The following is a 20,118-nucleotide window of genomic DNA, read 5'->3' as shown; positions in this document are numbered from 1 at the left end:
AGCCAAAACTGAAAGTTTAAAGTCCAGGTCACACAAAGGAATGTCGTAAAGATACTCCAGATCAGAGAAAGACATTCTTACTGAAAACACAGCTTATGAAAGAATATTAGAATCATGGAATATTAGAAATCATGGTGTTTAAATGCAAAAGCAGGTTGATTTCAAATTTATACTAAACTCATTGCTGTTTGTATGCACAGGAAAACTGATTATTGTTTTCTTGATAAATGACACAGTTTGAGGCTCCTTGTTTCTCTCCTTTGCCACCCCCTTTCCCATTTCACTGACTGGCCTTCCTTGTTTTCAAGCCTATGTGCTCTGGTACGTTTAATCCAGTGTTTTTACATCATGGTATTAGTTGTCAGGAGTGGTACAAAGGACCTGAGTGTCATGAGTCATTTTTTTGAACAAACTAAAGAGTAGTTACAGCATCACTTAACTAAGTGGACAAGAAGACTGACAGACTATACAACTGTCATACAGTATGCAGTCAATAGTTGTCCAGTATGTAGCAGAGCTATTAACTTCAGAAATCATTAATTTCCTTTGTGTTCTATAAGAACAGCACTTCCCTAGAGGTATGCAAAGCAGTAATCACTTTTTTAAATCACCATAAATTAATACTACAAGGGGTGTCATTGTGATATTTAGGCATATGCACATAATGTACTTGGATCAAATTCACCCAGTCTATATTACCTTTTGGGGGCCCTTGCACTTGGTAGGCTTGCTCAATACAACTGAGACACCCCCAGCTGTTTTCAATGGTTCTTTTTAGGATAGAGTCTTACTTACTTCCTGCCCAGGTTTAGGCCTGAGCAATGATTCACCTACTTTGGGCTTCCTGTTGTGGCTGGGATCATAGGCTCTTATCAACATACCTTTTTAGGTGAAGATAGAATCTAGAGGAGTTTTCTGTCCCACTAGTCTCAAACCACCATTTTCTCATTCTAAGCTTCCCAAGCAGTTAGGATTATAGGCATGAGCCATCAATGCCCAACTAGAGTACTCTTTCTTAAGCTCTTCTCCCATTATCTGTTTTTAAGCAGCTTTTACTGGGCTTTTAAAATGATTTTTTCATACATAGCCTACTTTTATCAAGGTGGTAAAGGTGGTAACACAGTTTACTGAAGTTGAGAGGTAAGATGCTCCAGTAAAAGATAGTTGGTGCACTAGGAAGACAAAACACTGAACACATCTAGGTAAATTCTATCCAGCCTCATATTAAAGCATTGGCAAAGTCCCAAATGGGAAAACTGGGCAAGCCACATATTCTCCCACAAACATTTAATATTTCTTAGAAACAATACTTGAAAATAAACTTCAGAGAAGTGAGCTATTTTTACCTAAGGCCTTCACAGTCAAACTGCATCTTGATAGAGAAAAATAAGGACTGGCTGAAAGTTTTAGTAAAGAAATTACAGCAGGTAAGCTATTTTAGAACATCATAAAAATTCTGGCACAAATATGGAAGTAGATTAAAGTAGCAGAACTGGGAATTTACAGAGAACAGTTTTTTGTTGTTGTTTTTGTTTTAAATGTTCTGTTCCTGGAGAGAACTCCCTGAGCAAGTAAAATGAATAGATCCACACTGTAAATAAAATTATTTGAAAAGCATCAAATCCTTTTTAAGACCCACTGTTCAGAAAATGTAAACTTTATACCTTATGTATAAGATAATTTATCAAGGCTTGTATAGCACTGTCATAACAGCTTACAGTTAGTTAGGCAGTGTAATCTCTGATTTCACAGAGCAAGCAAGCATTGGTCCATTCAAATCTATTCTCATTCTTTCCCCTACTGGCCCAGGTAACAATACAAAAGCAGGTGTTTCAGGTTTTAGGAAACCACCTTGTTGGAAGTTATTAATAAGTACTAAATACTTATTTATCACTAGAAAGGTAACTAAAAATACTACATACCATTGAGAATAACTGACACTACCCTATATTAGAGAAAATAACTTCTGTAAGAATAAACCTATAACAATAATTCTATAATACAGAGAAAAGGTTGTCTATAGTATCTAGATCTCTCTGACAAACATATTAACTTAGATTTTCACAATCACTTACGTATTATAGCCCATGATTCCTTAAGATGTAACCAAGATGCCTACGTTTTTAAACTAAAACAGGTTCAGCGCAGTCTTGAGATGGACATGCGTTGAACCTAACTTCATTTTAAAATGTCTTTTAAGTGGAAACACAGGAGAATATATTGCTATATATGAAGCATAAACAACAGCAATTGAAGAGTGGTATTTTTTTTTGCCAGTCCTGGGCCTTGGACTCAGGGTTGGAGCACTGTCCCTGGCTTCTTTTTGCTTAAAACTAACACTCTGCCACTGAGCCATAGTGCCACTTCTGGCCGTTTTCTATATATGTGGTGCTGGGGAATCGAACCCAGGGCTTTATGTATACGAGGCATGCACTCTTGCCACTAGGCTATATTCCCAGCCCCCAAAGAGTGGTTTTAAAAAGGAAAATTATTAAAGGTAGGTAATCCATATGTAGCAAATAACATTATTTAAAAGTTCCAAATATCAGATGAAGTGGACCTTATTACTGAACTATATAAACTATTACTTAATACTTAAGCAGAACAGAAGCAACTTTGCTTTCAATGCAAAGAATGATAAATTTTCAATTAGTCTGATAGCATTAATATTTTTTGATAGATAGAATGATAGATCATTCAGCATTAACCTGATGTTTCTTTTTGCCAGTCCTCGGGCTTGGACTCAGAACCTGGACACTGTTCCTGGCTTCCTTTTTACTCAAAGTTAGCACTCTACCACTTGAGCCACAGCTCCACTTCCGGCCTTTTCTGTTTATGTGGTGCAGAGTAATTGAACCCAGGGCTTCATGCACGCTAGGTGAGCACTCTACCACTAAGCCATATCCCCAACCCCTAAACTGATGTTTCTGAAGCAGCTGCTTCCTAAATGTATTAAAAAGGACGACTGTATATCCTACAATTTATGTCCATTCAGTTAGAAGGGCATTCCTTCTAACAATAAAAGCTGGACTAAAGCCTAAATATATAGTAGTTATGACAAACGTGCATAATTTTTATGAAAACAAGTGTATACATTCTGTGAAGACAGGAGACATTAGGAGATGGAAATAAACTGTCTTTTTTTTTTTTTTTTGGCCAGTCCTGGGCCTTGGACTCAGGGCCTGAGCACTGTCCCTGGCTTCTTCCTGCTCAAGGCTAGCACTCTGCCACTTGAGCCACAGCGCCGCTTCTGGCCGTTTTCTGTATATGCGGTGCTGGGGAATCGAACCTAGGGCCTCGTGTATTCGAGGCAGGCACTCTTGCCACTAGGCTATATCCCCAGCCTGGAAATAAACTGTTTTTTAGTACCAAATAGAACTCCTAAAAGAAGAATATGTTCATACAGATAACAAAATTATTTTTAATTTATCTGCTTTGCATTTTTTCCTAAAACCACCCAACCCTCCTCCCCCCCCAAATCTGCTAGAACTGTCAAAACTACTGGAAAGTATAAATTTTGAGCTATATTCAAAATAAAGCAATGATGTCCTCTTGATTTGTAAAGGCATATCTACTACATTAATTTTAACTTACCTATAAATTCAATATTAGTCATTCTTGAAATGTAGCCTACTGAGTCCCATCCCAAATCTGATGAATCTGAATTGTAGGGCTAAAACCAAGGAATGTGTTTATTCAGTACTGTGCCCAACCTCATGTATTTGTATGTGCACTAATGCTACAAAAATTTCTTTTTATGAGATTTGTAACAAAGTATTAGATTTTAGGAATCAAAATACCCCCATTTGAGACCTTTTTAAACTGATAAACTTCATACTCTAACAGATTAATATTTCAAAGAGATTTAAGTAATAAACAGGGCAGAAAAACAAGTAAACTGAAACATTAAGCAGAAACTAAAAGATAAACTTTTAGCACGTGTATTTTATTTTTAACTCAGTAACTACAATGGCCAATAGATCTTTAAAAGCAAAATTATTTTAATGTGCCATAATATTAAGAATGCAGTATTTTAAATTTTCTCATTCATTTACTCAGTTGTTTAGTAAACAGATGAACTGTTTACATTACACCAAATATAAGCAATGAATAAGTGAAAGAGCTAAAACCAGACAAATCTGTTTATATTTTACTATTAAATTTACTCTGATCAGAAGCTTATCTTTCATAAATTTGTATAATGGGAAGAGAAAAAACACACAAAAAACCAAATAACCAATAAAACTACTGTCTCTATATTCCTCTTGTGATTATTTGTGAAAACCAAAAGACAGTATGTAAATAAATATAGTTTTAAAAAAAGCCTGTATAAAACCCTCTGTATAACACTTTTACAATAAAGAATAAAAAATTTTAAAAGTCTGTATAAATCACTGTTATAAAGCATTATTATTAACATAGCAAAATTTACAAGACACTATCTTTAGGTACCTGCTTTAAAACAAACTCCGTAGAAAAGTTAAAATATGTTATACAAACAATGAAGAACATAAAATCTGATATTTCAGATTCAGTTAAACATTGTATATTATTAGGTATATTCTCTAAATTATGCATATAAAAATGTAAGGATTCAAGTCAGTTACTTGTCCTATGTGCCCATTTATAACAGAGCTATTTTTAGAATGAAGATCTAAAGAAATAATATTGACCATGATCTAAAGAAATTATATTGTGAAAACTGCTCAAAAACTGCTCATTAAGGTTGTCATTCTTTCTCACATGTTTGAAAACTTCTATGAAAGTTTTTAATAAGCCAAGTATCTGTGATATATTTAGATATTTCTAAAATCTGAAAGAAACTTGTTAGAAAATTATGCCCATAACTATTATGTATCATTTTCCTGTAATGTTACCTTAGAATCTGTGAATTCCCAAATAAGCTATTAGTACTTTTGATAAGATACCTGGCTAGATATCTTCCAACAAGTACTTTATGAAAAAGCAAAATTTTAAATCTTAAGTTTCTCTTCTGTTATCAAGTCCCTAAACTGCTGTTTCTCATTAATTATAAAACTTCAGAATTATTAAGTGAGAAAATCAGTTTATGTGTATGTTTGAAATGTAAGGGAAAAATGGTACTTTTTTTTTTAGCTTAGTGGTACAAGTTTTAAGTGACAGTTCCTTTTAAAACTTATTTCCTATGATAAGAAATCTCATCAAAATTGTTAGTAAAAGTCACTTAGTAAGCCTAACCCAAATAAAGGATTCTATTCAAATATATAAAATAATATATAATTACTGTGCATGAGTCAATGGAATAGCTTAGATAGTTTTTATAGTTTATAGTTTAGTTATAGCTTAGATAGTCCTTTAACCTAGGGTCATATTCCACAACTTGAAAGAGGCTATGAAACACTAAAAGCATAAACCATTTTACATTTCAAACAGATTTTTTTTAATGTTAGTTTAATAAAACATTAATTACTAGAGCACACTAGCTAATGCTTTACAGTGGTTTGAAGAAATCACAAATGTTGATTTAAAACCAATGTAGATAAGATAGAAATACAGTAATATCTTACAGTTTGTAAGTAAATCTGTATAGAAATATCCATACATTAATTTAGTTGTAAGCGTCACTTTTTGTCTCATGTTATACGTACAATTATCAAAAAGTACTTTGTGCCTCGAGATGGTGTACCTTAAATTTGGAGCAAGGAGAGAGGAAGAAGAAAGGAGAGGAAAATCTTGCCAATTCAGCTGTCATTACATCATTTATTTTCTAAGCATGAAAAGTCCCATTTTTTTTCCCCCAAGAGATGCATATGAGAGGAACCAAACACAGAAACCACTTTTACCAACATGGTCTTCATTAAACGTTGAATATAAGTACTCTTGCAAAAAGTGCTCATGTGTTTTATTTTTTAAGTTATTGTAAACCCTCAATAAAACCATAAAAGGCAAAGATGGAAGATGAGAAACAAGAATATTTACGATATCTTGTCCAAGGCAAGATAAACAATTTTACTAATTTTGACTGTTTACTTTAGAATCTGTTAATAGCTCACCAGGTTAAAAAAAATTTAAACCATTACCATGCTGGTATGTACCCCTTATTATGTAGAACAACTAGTTTTTAAACATCTATTTATAATGCAGCTTTACTCTCCTTCTTTTTCCTAAGTAGACTCAGGCTACCAGTATCCTTACTATTTTATTATAAATTTCAATCAAAACTAGTTCGTCATCTTATATCAGAATACTACATAAATTCCCAAGCTTCAATTTTAAAAACATCGTTTCCCACTGCAAATGCAAAAATGCCTCCTCAAATACAAATTACTACAGAGAAATGAAGACAATCCTGCCATATATACTTCTAAATGGGCAGGCCAGTAATGACAACTTTGATAAAGCAATCTTATTCTAAATTGTCACCATTTGAATAAAAGAAAAAACAATCACAAAATTTTAAATTAAAGGTGGCGCTCTGTCCTCAAGTCACCCGACTGTGACTCACTTTTGCAGACTATATGGTAGGAAATAACAGTTACTTTTCAAAGATCTTTGCAGTTACACCCAAGCCAAAATCAGGACAGAGATCCACATTTAATTACAGCAATTTAACTGTCTTATCCAAAGCAAGGTAGAAAGTAAAACGTCTCCCTGACTAGGGCTAAAAAAACCTATTTCATATAGTAGCCTTCAAAGGCTCCCGATAAGAAAAATATTTCTATTATCTTCAAATTTGGACTCATCAAGAGTAAAAAGGAAAAAGGGAGGGGGCCCAAATCAAATGAAGTGCACAAGTACAAAAAGCAGATTCTCCTCCAATCCCTCTTAATTCCCCCAATCCGCCCCTGCCACAAACAAGGACAGGGAGTATCCCTTGGGGAGACTGGTGGCAGAGCAACTGAAGGCCCTTCATTCAGTCACATGGGCCACCATCCAAAAGGGATGTGTGATGAGAGCTTCATACAAACCAGGCCCTTACAAGTACTTCTTATTATAAAATACACCCACGCTGAACAAGAGCCTTATTTTAAAGTAAGACTGTCTTCAGGTGGGGGAGGTAAAGCACAACAAAGGGTTCCATGTTGAAAGGCAGACAGTCCTGACAAGTGCATATACCTATATACGTATGAAAAAAATCCATATAGCGAATTGATCAGGAACAGCAATCGATACCAACAGGAGTCATTAGATTATTAATAAAACCCAGAAGGGGAAAAAAGAGAGAAGGCGTGCTTAGCGGCCAAAGGTGGTGTCAGCGGCGCTAGAACCTAGGGGAAAGGTAAAAATCAGCATAGTAAGGAGGGTCAAGCCCTGGGCAGCTTTGCAGACTTCTAGGCGCATCTTGACCAGCCTCCCCACCCTCCCCTTCGGCGTCTAACACAGCAACAGCAAGAGCACTCTCAATGCTTCGTGTCCCACCGAAAACTGGTGAATGAAATGTGCACAGACACGAACCTCGGGAGTGACTGAGGCGCAGACCCAGGGGTCGCTAACTAGCTCAGTACAGGATTCTCCCGCAGGATGGAATAAAGGGAACACACACACACACACACACACACACACACACACACACACACCTAGAATGTCCTCCTCTGTTGACCCTTTCGGGGAGGTGGGGACGCCCTCATTTTTCATTTATCTTTTTTTCTGTCAAAGTAAGTCCATAAACAAGAATCGGAAACAATCGCGAACATCCTGGGGAGGCCCCGACGGAAAACCTGGGGAGAAAGACGAGGCGTCTTTGCAACTCTCAGGGAGTCACCGTCCGGGCTGACACGCATCCATCAAACCGCTCCTGCCGGGGCCGATAAGGGGCCCCTATTCCCTGCCCGCAGCGCGTCTTGGGGGCCCCAAGCCGAGGATTAAAGGGGTGACCCTCCCGGGGCTCGAGGAGAGGGAGTATCGGACACTGCTGCCCTCAAGGTCACCACGCGCCGGGGTGGGGGTAACTGGTGGCAGGATGGGCTGTGGCTCAGCCGAGGCGGTTCCCAAGTCACTGGAGCCCCGGGTGTAGACAACAAGCTCTCCACTGAGTCCCGTCCCTTCCGCCCGGGGCCTGGCGTTGAGGCGCACGGCAAAGAATCTTCACCTTTACGCTCTCGGGGCCAGGAGACAACCTGGGAGCCCCCCCGTGCCCGCCCGGCCAACTTCTTCCGTATCTACCGCAAGCCTCCCGTCGCCCACCTGTCAGGACCCCGGCCGCACGGGCTGGACCGCCGCGATCCGCCCGCCCTCCTCCCCGCAGGTGACCGCCCCCGCTGCGGGCGGGCTGGAGGGCGGGCGGCGTCCACTACTCACCTCGCCCAGCTGCAGGAACCATTTTCCGAGGGGGTGGGGGGAGAAGGAAAGGGAGGCTGAGAGAGGGTCCGGGTGGGGAGGCGGGAGGGGCAGGAGGAAGCGGGAAGAACGAGGCTCTGTCCTACGCGCGTCCGCAGCCAGATCGCAGGGTTCGGGGCGCCCGGCGGAGATGCGCCTGCACCTCGGGGATGAGGCGGCCGCGGAGCCTAGAGGCTCGGCTTCCACCAGCCGAGGCTCCCTACTCACGCTGCACCGCGAGGAGGCGGCGGCGGCGGCGGGGAAGGAGGAGGAGGCGGTGCCCAAACCGGCCCCCGCCCAGAGCCCGGCAGCCGCCGAGTGGCCGCCCGCGTCCCCGCAGGACCCGCCTCCTAGGCTCCGCAGAGCCGCACACAGGGCGCGCCGCGCTCGGTCCGAGCAGCTCCGCCGGCCTCACGCCGTCGTCTACAACGGCAGGGTAGAGAGGGTGCAGCCTGCACCGCTTTCCCCTACCCCCGGCCTCTGTGAGCACCCCAGGTCGGCCCACTCGGGAAGGAGACCGGGTGGAGACGGCCGAGCACGAGGGGTTGCGTGCAAGCTCCGAGTAGGAGCTCGCTTGCACCGGGTGGCCCTCGGGATTGCCCGGGTTAGGCAGAGGGGAGGAGGAGGACGCTCACCCGTTCCGGTCTGGCGCTCGTCTCTCCACACCCACACGCCTCCCGGCTCCACGCTGGCGGCGCAGCTGCCTCCTGCTGCCGCTGCCGCTGCCACTGCCGCCGCCGCCGAAGCTCGCGCGGCCGCCGCTGCCGCCTTGGCTGGGCGCGGTCACGTGACGCGGCCCGCGGGGAGCCTGAGGGCGGGCGAGAGCGCGCGCGCGGGCACGAAAGCAGCGCAGCTGGGACTGTGACTGAGAACAGAGCTTCATCCAGAGGGCGTTTAAGGGGAGGACCCAGCGAGTGCGCTCCCGTCTGGCGAGCGCGTGTCCGACGACTAGAAGTTGCCGCGCGGTGGGGAAAGGGTGGCCAGTGTGAGGGGCGGGGGAGATTCGCGCCTCCGCGCGCCCCTCCCTCTCTTCCTTCCCGGAGCGCTTAGGCTCGCTCCTGCTCCCGCCCCCTCCAGTTCGCTCTTTCCCTCTTGTCGCAGCCTGTGATTGGCTGGCTAGCCTCTGACGTCCGTGTTTCCATGACGTATCGCTGCGGGGGGGGGGATGGAGAAGGGAGGCGGAGGCGGAGGAGAAGGAGGGGGCGACCGGGGCAGTGTCTCCGTCAGTCACCGCTGCTGTTTCAGCGTGGGGCTGGGCGGCTCCCGCGACGTGTGGAGGCAGGAGAGCGCTGAGTGCCGCAGAAGTGAGAACACCCTTACACCTGAGGCCCCAACCGAGCCAGCCTGGGTCCGGCGTCCCTCTAGGGCCCAAGAGCTGGCTGGGAGGGCGGGCGGATGAGAGTGACCACTCCTGGCTGGGACAGGTTGAGGAGAATCCCCCGGTCCGCGGACGTTTGAGCGGCTAGTAACTGCGCCCACTGCATACCGGACTCGGTGCGGGTCCCGGGGCAGTGACGCACGCGCCGGAAGACCAGAGTGACTCCCAGCCCCGGGTGGCTGTGGTGCGCCCTGACTCAGACACCGGGGATCCCCACAGCTGCACCCAAAGGGTTTTACCCAGGCGTGTGTGGCTGGTTCTCACAGGCCTTGCGGGATCCGCGTTCTACAGACGTGTATTTCTGTTTTAGGTTTGAGTCCAATACCTACGAAAGCCAGTGGCACTTAACATTCACTTGTATATTTTAACCCAGCAACCCTTCTTTTCCTGAGGGGAAAAAGGGCTGTGGGGGTGGGGGAAGGACCACCCCCCCCCCACACACACACATACCGAAAAGAAAAACACCGGGTAATGTGCACTATTTCAGATGCGGAAAGGTAATCCGCCCTTGCTTCACCCGGAGAGGATTTTGCAAGTTAATAATAATAATCATCATCATCACCCATCTTGTCATGTACTTTTAAAATAAAATGTTTTTTCCTTCCTGTACACACACATTTAAACATGTATCATATTCCATCTTTGTCTAATCGCCTCTATTTGAACTAACCATCTCCGCTCGCTCAAACCTTATCAGTCTTATTTTCAGTATCGCTTAACCAGAACAAAAAAGATAAGTTTGGCAGTCCTTTTTTCTAAGTGGAAGAATGAATTGCTTTTCTTTCACTCTTCTCAAAAGCACCAAGGCAATGAGAAATAGTGTATTCTGTATGGTCACTAGCTGATAATATTCGCTGAAAAATAAAGGTTTAGAGACAAGATTAAAAGGAAATATTTTCAAAATGTTATTCGTTGAAAATATTTTTTCAGTTTCTATATCTTCCAAGGTTGACACTCCCAACCTTCTGAGCTGTGTCCTTGATGTTCAAAATTAGCCCTGGACATCATGATAGCATTTTTCTCTCCTTAATCGCTGTTACAGAATTGGTTGGTGTGTACAATAAATACTTTTGGCACTGTTTTAAATCTTCTTAATAGAAGAACAAATTAACTAAATTTCACTTAGGTAATTTGGACTATTCTTTTTCCCTGAAATATCTTTCAGAATGGCTCAGACGCATGTAGGAATCCTTGGCTTTTTTCCAACTTTTTCTCCAAGGAAGTCACAGTAGAAAATTGAGTTTTGTATTCTACTTTAATCAAGAATTTGACATTAAAGTAATGTATGAGTCATTGCTTTAGTACACTAGCAAAATGGGTAATAGATTAAACTAGAGCCTGTTCACTTTGTTACTTCATTGCAATTCTAAATTATGAAATGTATGCTTTTAAAGTATTGTGATTATGAAAATTGCTGAGCATCTTCATTATAGAACATTATCTCAATCAAGTTGCTATTTGTAGGTATGTAGATGTACCTATAAATGAAAGCATACGTACCCTAGAACATGTTCTTATGCATTTAAATGAAATACAAGTGCTCTCATAGTAAAGATTATTGGTTTGTCTATTTTCATTTTAAAATACAAAAAAAGTTGAAAGCAATATAGGAATATCTGCATATTACATGAGAAATTCAGTCTTTTCCTCCCAAAAGTTTGGCATTCAAATCTTCTTAATGGCATATTTGTTAATGTAAAAATCCTAAAAGTATTGGATTGCTTAATTAGCACTTTTTTTTCTTTTTTCCAGTTCTGGGAAATCCAGGGCCTTAAGCACTTTCCAAGTGAGTAGACCCTCAGCTGTTGAACAATATTGCTGAAAAAAAAATCAACTGTGTGAAATCAGTGATATCATTGTATATTACATTAACCTTATCATCTTAATCTTAAGCTTAATTTATCTCATGGATTAGTAGGTTTGGAGATGTATTATTGTGTAATGAGTAGCAACACAATAATACAAATTACTGTTGAGATACTTAAGGTTAGACAGTGTTTTCAAATAAACCTTTTAGCTTCAATATAAAAACCATTAAGACACATAAGCCCTACATATGTTATTATTTGGGATGGCCACATTGAATCAAGGTTGCATATTCAAACTATTAGGCAATTTTAAACAGTATATTCCCTTTAAAGGAGGAAATCTGGACAATTGGCATATTTGGTGGTTAATTGATCAATTCAATATGTATAACATGGAAATCGTTTTCTACAATCCTCAATATAATTAAAAGGAAATGCTAGGATCTTTATTCCTTCAATAACTCTATTATGTGCATCTTAAATATGAGGAAATAAAGACACACCTATAGTAGCATATTTTTAAAACCACATTTCCCAAATGTGCACACATATGCACATGTGCGTGCACACACACTTGTGAAATGCCAGACCTAGCCATTACAGAATACTAAAGGATTGATGGCTATACAGAAGGAAGGGAGGAGAGATACTAAATGTTTTATTAAATAGTTACATGAAATATTTCCATCTCTCTCATGTCAAGAGAAGCATGACTTACCTGAAAACAGAGAACTGTTAAATATTAGTAAGAAATTAAGTACATTTGCTGAATAAATTACAAATATGTCTAAAAGAACAGTTTTAAATCATATATGTGAAAAAGCATAAAAATGACTAAATTTTATCATTTGATGAGAATTATTTAGTTCCTACTTTTTGCCTTTTTACTACTCCAAAGGTTGTAAAATGTAGTCCATATAGAATACTCTTAAATTTAAATTCCAGGAAATAGAAAAAGAGAAAGATCATATCTAAGTACTGTTAAGGAAAGTTCCTTTCTCTTTTTTATTTCTAAGTAGTTGTACAAAGAGATTTTAATTCCATACGTTAGACTATGAATGCAATACATGTTGATCAATGTCACCCTTTTCCTCATTCTTATCCCCCATCCCTACCCTCAAGTTACATAGTTTGATTTACATAATGTATATTGAATATGATAAATATAAAGGTTTCTTAAGGCCTTTGGACTTGACTTGTACCACAAGAGATAATCGAAATTTAAATTAATGCAAACGAAGATGTACTGTAAAATAAATATCAGAAAAGGTATCTGAAAATTAACAAATTTACATTTATTTCACTTTTTTTTTCTGGCCAGTCCTGGGGCTTGAACTCTGGCCATGGGCACTGTCCCTGAGCTTCTTTTGCTCAAAGCTAGTACCCAACCCATAACTCCAGTTCCCACTTTTTCTGTGATTAATTGGTGAATAAGTCTCAAGGAATTTCCTGCTAGCTTCAAACAGCGACCCTTAGATCTCAGGCTCCTGAGTAACTAGGTTTACAAGGGTGAGCCACCAGCATCCAGCTTTATGTTCTTTTATTATCTCAAAACATATACTTTTTATTTTTAGTAGTTTTCCACTCTTCAAGTAGAATCCACTAATTTCCCCATCAATTACAGTGAATTGTAATGAGGCTTGAGTGAAATATTTATATAAAGTTCTTAATACAGATTTTGTTGGTTTTTTTTTTTTTGAGACAGTATATTGCTATATACCCAACCTGGTCTAAAACTTACTATGTAGCCAGGCTGGCCTGGAATTCTCCTGCTTGCTGATAATAGAGGTATATACTACCATACCCAGCTCAATAAGGTGTTTGATGTAGTATAAGTTTTGAATATATATTGTCATTATAAATCAGAAACATTTTTTAAATTTCTTATTACCAAGTAATATATTACAAAGGAACACCTACATACACACACACACACACACACACACACACACACACACACACTACTTGTTTGGTCAAATACATTCTTACCATGGAATAGAACTATTTGTTTACGAGACTGATACTATTTGAGGCTGTTTGCAAACATACCAAATGGCTAGAACCATGTCTCTCAAATGATAAAGCAAGTAAGAGATCCCGAGTTCAATCTCCAGGACCACCAAAAAGCATTTCAAGTTTATCACCAAGCATTATTTAATTTGACTGATGTACATTAAGCCTCCTCCCAGCAAGTAAAGTCTTAAATGTATTGAATCAGTTAGATATGCTGTTAGCTAGAAGTAAATAATGGCTTTAATGAATAGAGGTTGTGCTAGGTGGTTGGGTTTTTTTTTGGTAGAGGTATTGGAGTTTGAATTCATCCTCGTCATGCCTGCTTAGAAGATGCTGTATCACTTGTGCTGCACCCCAGCTCTTTTTTGCTTTAGTTATTTTTCCAATACACTCCTGTTTTTCAGAAAGACCCAGCACTGGGTTCAGACAGCAGCCCTCATGTCCATTTCTCCTTTGTAGCTGGGATTACAGACATGAAGCACTATACCTAAGTTACTGGATAAAATAGTCTCACAAGTTTGTTTGTTTTTTTCTTAGCTAGCTCCGAATTTTTATTCTCCTGATCTCTACATCTTGAGAAGCTGAGATTATAGCCTTGCACCAGCATGCCCCACCCTTGTGTTAATTTTCTGTCCTTGTGACAAGATACATTAAACAAAAATTTACTTTGGCTCCTGGTTTGAAAAGTTTCAATCCATTGTGTATTGATTCCATTGCTTATAGGCCTTTGTGAAGCAGAATATCATGTTGGGAAGCATGTAATGGAGTAAACCTTCTGGATGTAGGAGGAAGGTTTGGCGGGAGAGAGTGCTAAGGATAAGATATAGCTTTCAAGGAATCTCCTCCCCCATCCCACACAGTGACTTATTTTTTCCAACTGGGCCTTAGCAGTCCATTTAACTAGGAATTCATCTATGGATTAATTCATTAATGAAATTAGAAACTTTATGACCTAATAACATTGGAACACTGCTGTAGGATCCAGCCTTCAACACAGGAACCTTTGGAAACATTTTTTTTATGAACAGTAATGGATTATTCTCATGTCAGGAGTTCAAAGTGTTGATGGTGTGTTTGATTCAGCCAATAAACATGGCCATCAAGGATCCAGCCTCATAGTTTTCTGCTCTACAATCTCTGATATGTACTATACATAAGAAGGCCAGCAAATTTTTCTCATATTGTTGGTAAATCCTACATTGTTTTACATTTAAACAATTTTCACTTTTATATAATCTTTCTTTAAAATACATTATCATAAGTTAACTACACAAAAGAACTTCATTGTGACATTTACATACATGTATATAATGCAATTTGATCAAACATCCCCATTTTTCTTCTCTCCATACTTTCTAAATTTTATGTGAGTTTGCATATATATGTGATATATAATATACTTAAAATAATTTTAATTGTCCTTGAGGGAATATAAAAGACTTACCTTTGTGAGCTTAGTAATATAAATTTCTGGTTCCAGTGCCAGAGCTTCTGATTGAGTCTCTTAGGAATGGAGCCAGCAAGATCTGCCTTTTTGCCAGTCTATTTAGGTGATTTCTGATGTATCACACTGTCTGATTCTTCCTCTTTATAATGTCCTTTCATGTGTTTTTTAGTAGCTCACTTTCTTCCCTGAATATTTCAATAGTAAATTCTACTTGAGCATCTCTATCCTTACTCTTATCCCTATTTTCATGACTTTAGCCCTTTAAAGATAAGGATAATATTATTCTGCTTATTATGTTTTGTTGATCTTGACAATAACTCTGAGGTTACTAAGGTAGGAAAGCAAGAATGATTCTATTTATGAAGCATTAGAATCAAGGTGATAGCCTGTGCCAAGTATAATAGAATTTGGCATCAAATAGGTGCCTAATATAAAGTTTTGGCTCTCAAATGAGTGAACAAACAAATTAACTGTCATTTCTCCAATGATGAATTCTAATTTTATGTCCACAGCTTTATTCTTTTATTCTAATGAAGAAACTTCTCTCACAGTCATTTTTTTCTTTCAGAAAGGAACGATATAAAGAAAGAAGTTCACTAGTCATCAAAAGCAAGTAACTGAAAGCTGTTCTTTTGTATTTTGTATTTTTGTTATCCTTCCTTTCCTTTTTTCTTTCGTTCCTTCCTTCGATTTCTCCTTTCTTCCCTCCCTACCTCCCCCTCTCTTATGCTTACTGGACAACAAAACTTTCTTTACTTTGTTCCTGGATATACTCAAGAACTGTGAAAAGTAAGTTTCTGTTACTTAAAAAGTTACCTAGTCTGTTGTATTTTGTTTGCAATATACATGGACTAAGACACCAGGAAAACCAGAATCCTTTATTTTAGACAGTGATCTTCTGGTACTAGTTTCCACCAATTAACCTATCTTAGATAAAAGCATGGAGGAGGCTTGTGTTTTGCAGGAGTTTAAAAAACATGTACCTTGGATAAAAGATACGCAAGAAATCTACCTTAGATAAATGACTGAGAAACTATGTGACAACAAAGACAAAGATGTGTCTTAGCAGCAACCAGAAAGGATAAAACAAAGAGAACATAGAGATAACTTTGCATGAGCAATATCTGGATTATATTATTCAAAATTATTCTTGGAGATAACATTGATAGAATTTTGTATTTAAGCAAAATATTATATGAGAGTGAAAGTAGTGAAAAACTCTTAGTGAAAAAATACTCCAACAGCATACTTCCTACAAACCAACAGGAGCAGGCTTTCCAAGAGAGTAGTTCATACTCATAAATGTTGGAAGTTTCTGCATGCATTGGTTGAATGTCTGTATGGCAAACATAGATGTGTTTTCAACACCTGTGTTTAACTTAACAGAATAAAGAGGAATGAATACAGATGCCAGAATGAGTGTGGAAGTGAAAGAAGTTAACAGTTTGCCCAAGATGTAGCTCTGGACGCAAGGCTGTTTCCCTGTGGGACTATTTGGAAAATATCTGCTATCAGATAAGCACACCTACCAGGAGATTGCCTAGAGCAGCTGCATACAGGAAGTTGAGCCAGAGAAGCAAACTGTTGACCCATGATAAGAAAGACCAACAGGAGGCTGAGCTACACTCCTCCAAAGATTTTCACACACATTCTAGAAAGTCAGTATTGGAATTCCTGTCATAGAGAAGGCATCAAGAGCTAGAGGGGATTACCAATGCAATCTGTCCAAGAAGAGACTTTGTCCTTTTCTACTCTATCCTTTCTATCTCTAGAATTGAAAGTGCTACAGCTTTGAGAAGGGAAGGAGAAAGAGAGTAAAAGTGGAATATTGAGCCCTTCTCTTCTAGTAGACACAGTGATGAGGGAGAGAAAACATTTGGTTCTTTTTGTGTTTAACTTTCATTGTAGAAAGGTCCCAGAAAATTAAAGTATCTACTTCAGATATCGCTAAGGAATAAGGAAAGGTGATTCATTGGGTCATGGGTCAACTGTTAAAAAATTTTCAAGGAGGGGCTGGAAATATGGCTTAGTGATAAAGTGCTCGCCTCCTATACATGAAGCCCTGGTTCGATGCCTCAGCACCACATATATAGAAAAAGCCGGAAGTGGCGCTGTGGCTCAAGTGGCAGAGTGCTAGCCTTGAGCAAAAAGAAGCCAGGGACAGTGCTCAGGCCTTGTGTTCAAGCCCCAGGCCTGGCAAAAATCAAAACAAAACAAAAAATTTTCAAGGAAAAAATTAAAGAAAACTATATCATCTAATTTATCTTGTGACAATAATCAAATAGGTAGGCAGATAGTGGAGATTAATTGTGTTTCTATTCTTGAAATCTAGACATGCTACATTCTTTACAAAAGTTAGCTAAGATGATGTTGGAGAAACATCTGAGGATAGCTTGTAACAGAAATAAATGGTTTTGTTCTATCTACTTTATAGATCTGGCCTTTGAAATTGTCTGGTTCCAGCTTACCTGACAAGTTTTGACTTGTTTACCTTTTCTATTTGGAGCCTGAGTTTTCCAGGTTTGCCGAACTCCAGTAACCACATCCTCTATCTGCTTCTTGCCTACCCAGTATCTGATCAGTACTTAGACTTACTTCTCATATCTATTTATAGTTACTTCTGCTTGATTGTTGATTAGTTTTTGAGCACATTGACCCATCTTGAACTTTAATTATGTCTGTTTCTGGAAAAAAAAATGTTCTGACAGCTGATCTCTTTGCCCTATCAAGATGTTCAGTTCTTCTGCACTTCTGTTTTCCCAGTCTCAAATTCTACTCCCTCTACCTACCAGCACCTGCATTTTAATGCTTTGCTACCACTTATCACAACTACAGTATTAAGAATTAAACATGTTTTAGGGAGAATTGGGATTATGCGAAGCAAAGCACATTGATTACTTACCATGTCCCAGGTATTGTTTAAAATGTTTTGTAGTATTATTTTATTCAATCCTAATTAGAACCCAGTATTATTGCTGCTCTTATTTTATCACAGGAGAAAACTCCAGACTTAGAGAGAGTGAATAGTTAGTAAGAAGTCATATATTTAGCAGTATTGGAGCTGGTAGTCTGGCCTAGGCAGTCGTAATTAACCAAGAAAAGAAAGTATGCTCAACTACTCTAAACTGACAGTAGACTCTTCCCCAAATCGTCAGCAGAATGAAGACCTAATCTCAGTTTTAAAACAGGAATTCATGGGGTGAGGTTTATAGGATTTGAGTTTTGCCAGAAAACTAATCTCACTATTTGAACAGAATTAAAACTTGAAATAAATGAGATTGTAGATTTTAAATGCTATTTATGGGATATCAGGGATAGTTAAAATCTTTATTGTATTATGTTTATATGGCGCTACAGGGGTCAGCTGTGGTCTTATTTTTGTCATTAAAACAAATATCTCTCAAACACACACACACACACACACACAGAGCAAGTTTCAGACCAGAAACAGCAGCTCCCAATTGTAATCCGAGCCATTTGAGAAGCTGATTTAGAAAGATTGTGGTTAGAGTTTGGTTGGCCAAGGCAAAGATGTTTAGTTTATCCACATCTCTCCCCCCCACCCCCATCTCAACTGGTAGCTGGGCATTATGATTATACACCTGTTATTCAGAAAGTTGGTTAGGAAGATCACAGATCTAGCCAGCTCAGGTTGCCAAAAAGAGCAGAACCACTGGTCAAATTGTTCAAAGAGTATTTAGAATGCCTGCCTATAAGTGCAAGGCCCTGTTCAAATCCCAAACTGTGAAGAAGAGGAAGAAGAAAAGGAAGAGGAAGGAGAAGGAGAAAAGTTAACTATACCCATTATCAATTTAATTTTCTTATTTTATTCATCCAATTAAAACATATTTCCCAAATGCCTTGTTTTAATGTTAACTATAAGAAGTTACACTGCCATCAAACACAAAGTTTACCAAACCGTGGGCTGGGAATATGGCCTAGTGGCAAGAGTGCTTGCCTCGAATTCTAGCGTCATATATACAGAAAACTGCCAGAAGTGGCTCTGTGGCTCAAGTGGCAGAGTGCTAGCCTTGAGCAAGAAGAAGCCAGGGACAGTGCTCAGGCCTTGAGTCCAAGCCCCTAGACTGGCAAAAAAAAGTTTACCAAACTAAACTGTTTTCTATTGTTTGGTTTTGTTTTTTGACAATCCTGGGGCTTGAAATCAGAGCCTGAGCACTTGTCCCTACTTCTTTTTGCTCAAGGCTAGCACTCTGCCACTTGAGCCACAGCACCACTTCCGGCTTTTTCTATATATGTGGTGCTGAGAAATTGAACCCAGGGCTTCATGTATATGAGACGAGCACTTTATCACTAGGCCATATTCCCAGCCCCCAAAACTGTTTTCTAAAGTAATAGTTCCTTTTAGAGGCACAGTTCTTTAAAATAATCTGTCAAATACAAGGACAATTTGATTTTTTTGAATTGGTCATTTTAAATCTTCCTTGAGTTACTCCAAAAATGTATTTATATACATACATATACATATATATGTATATATAACTTTCTGTGTTTCAATGAAGGTAGTAGTCCTAACTTAGATTTATGTTTTTTTTTACTTTTTCAATACTTTAAAATATGTTGTATTTTCCTATTATTTTCTTGTGGTTATTGTTGCTTTGTTTTTGTCTTTTTGGAGACAAGTGAGACAGAATTGTACTATGAAACTCAATATTTCCTGAACTTGCAACCCTCTGCCTCAGGCTTTCCCAAGTGCTGGGATTATAAGCCTAGGCCATCAACCTGGCCCTTAGTATTATTTTAGTACTTGCTTTATAGGTATTTTATCAGCCTTTTCTGGCTGTGATAGCCATTTTCACTATCCTTTATAATTAATCTTCATTAGGTGTTGGGCATTTAGTAGCTTCATATACATATTCCTGTGACATACACCTTTCTTCTAATTTTCAGAAATTTATTCATCACTATTATAAGTAAAAACATAATTAAGGGGCTGGGGATATGGCCTAGTGGCAAGAGAGCTTGCCTCGTATACATGAGGCCCTGGGTTCAATTCCCCAGCACCACATATACAGAAAACGGCCAGAAGTGGCGATGTGGCTCAAGTGGCAGAGTGCTAGCCTTGAGCAAAAGGAAGCCAGGGACAGTGCTCAGGCCCTGAGTCCAAGCCCCAGGACTGGCAAAAAAAAACACAAAAAACAAAAAACAAAAAACAAAAC

General features: G+C 39.4%; 2 protein-coding genes across 8 annotated transcripts in view; one reads left to right on the top strand and one right to left on the bottom strand.

The window, feature by feature from the left end:
- Atp2b1 (ATPase plasma membrane Ca2+ transporting 1) overlaps window positions 1-9,094 on the bottom strand; it is a 102,194-nt gene extending 93,100 nt beyond the window's left edge. For 2 of the 3 annotated variants that reach the window (XM_048358429.1, XM_048358416.1), the window contains exon 1: window positions 8,278-8,408. The gene's annotated coding sequence lies outside the window, so the exon portion shown is untranslated. Of the gene's footprint in view, window positions 1-8,277; window positions 8,409-8,930 lie in introns of those variants that run through there. The other variant, XM_048358422.1, reaches the window with a different exon arrangement.
- LOC125360476 (serine/arginine repetitive matrix protein 2-like) overlaps window positions 8,367-20,118 on the top strand; it is a 145,276-nt gene continuing 133,524 nt past the window's right edge. For 2 of the 5 annotated variants that reach the window (XR_007212765.1, XR_007212762.1), the window contains exons 1-3: window positions 9,476-9,599; window positions 11,426-11,459; window positions 15,510-15,554. Coding sequence is in view for 1 of the 5 variants with exons in the window: in XM_048358444.1 (XP_048214401.1) it covers window positions 8,447-8,790; window positions 11,426-11,459; window positions 15,510-15,524 (393 nt within the window). In the remaining 4 variants the exon portion in view is untranslated. Of the gene's footprint in view, window positions 8,791-9,475; window positions 9,600-11,425; window positions 11,460-15,509; window positions 16,669-20,118 lie in introns of those variants that run through there. The other 3 variants (XR_007212761.1, XM_048358444.1, XR_007212766.1) reach the window with 3 other exon arrangements.

Source organism: Perognathus longimembris, chromosome 1 (assembly GCF_023159225.1).
Source record: "Perognathus longimembris pacificus isolate PPM17 chromosome 1, ASM2315922v1, whole genome shotgun sequence".
NCBI classification, from domain to species: domain Eukaryota; kingdom Metazoa; phylum Chordata; class Mammalia; order Rodentia; family Heteromyidae; genus Perognathus; species Perognathus longimembris.
Note: the sequence above shows the minus strand (reverse complement) of the source record. Positions and strands in the feature narration are given on the sequence as shown.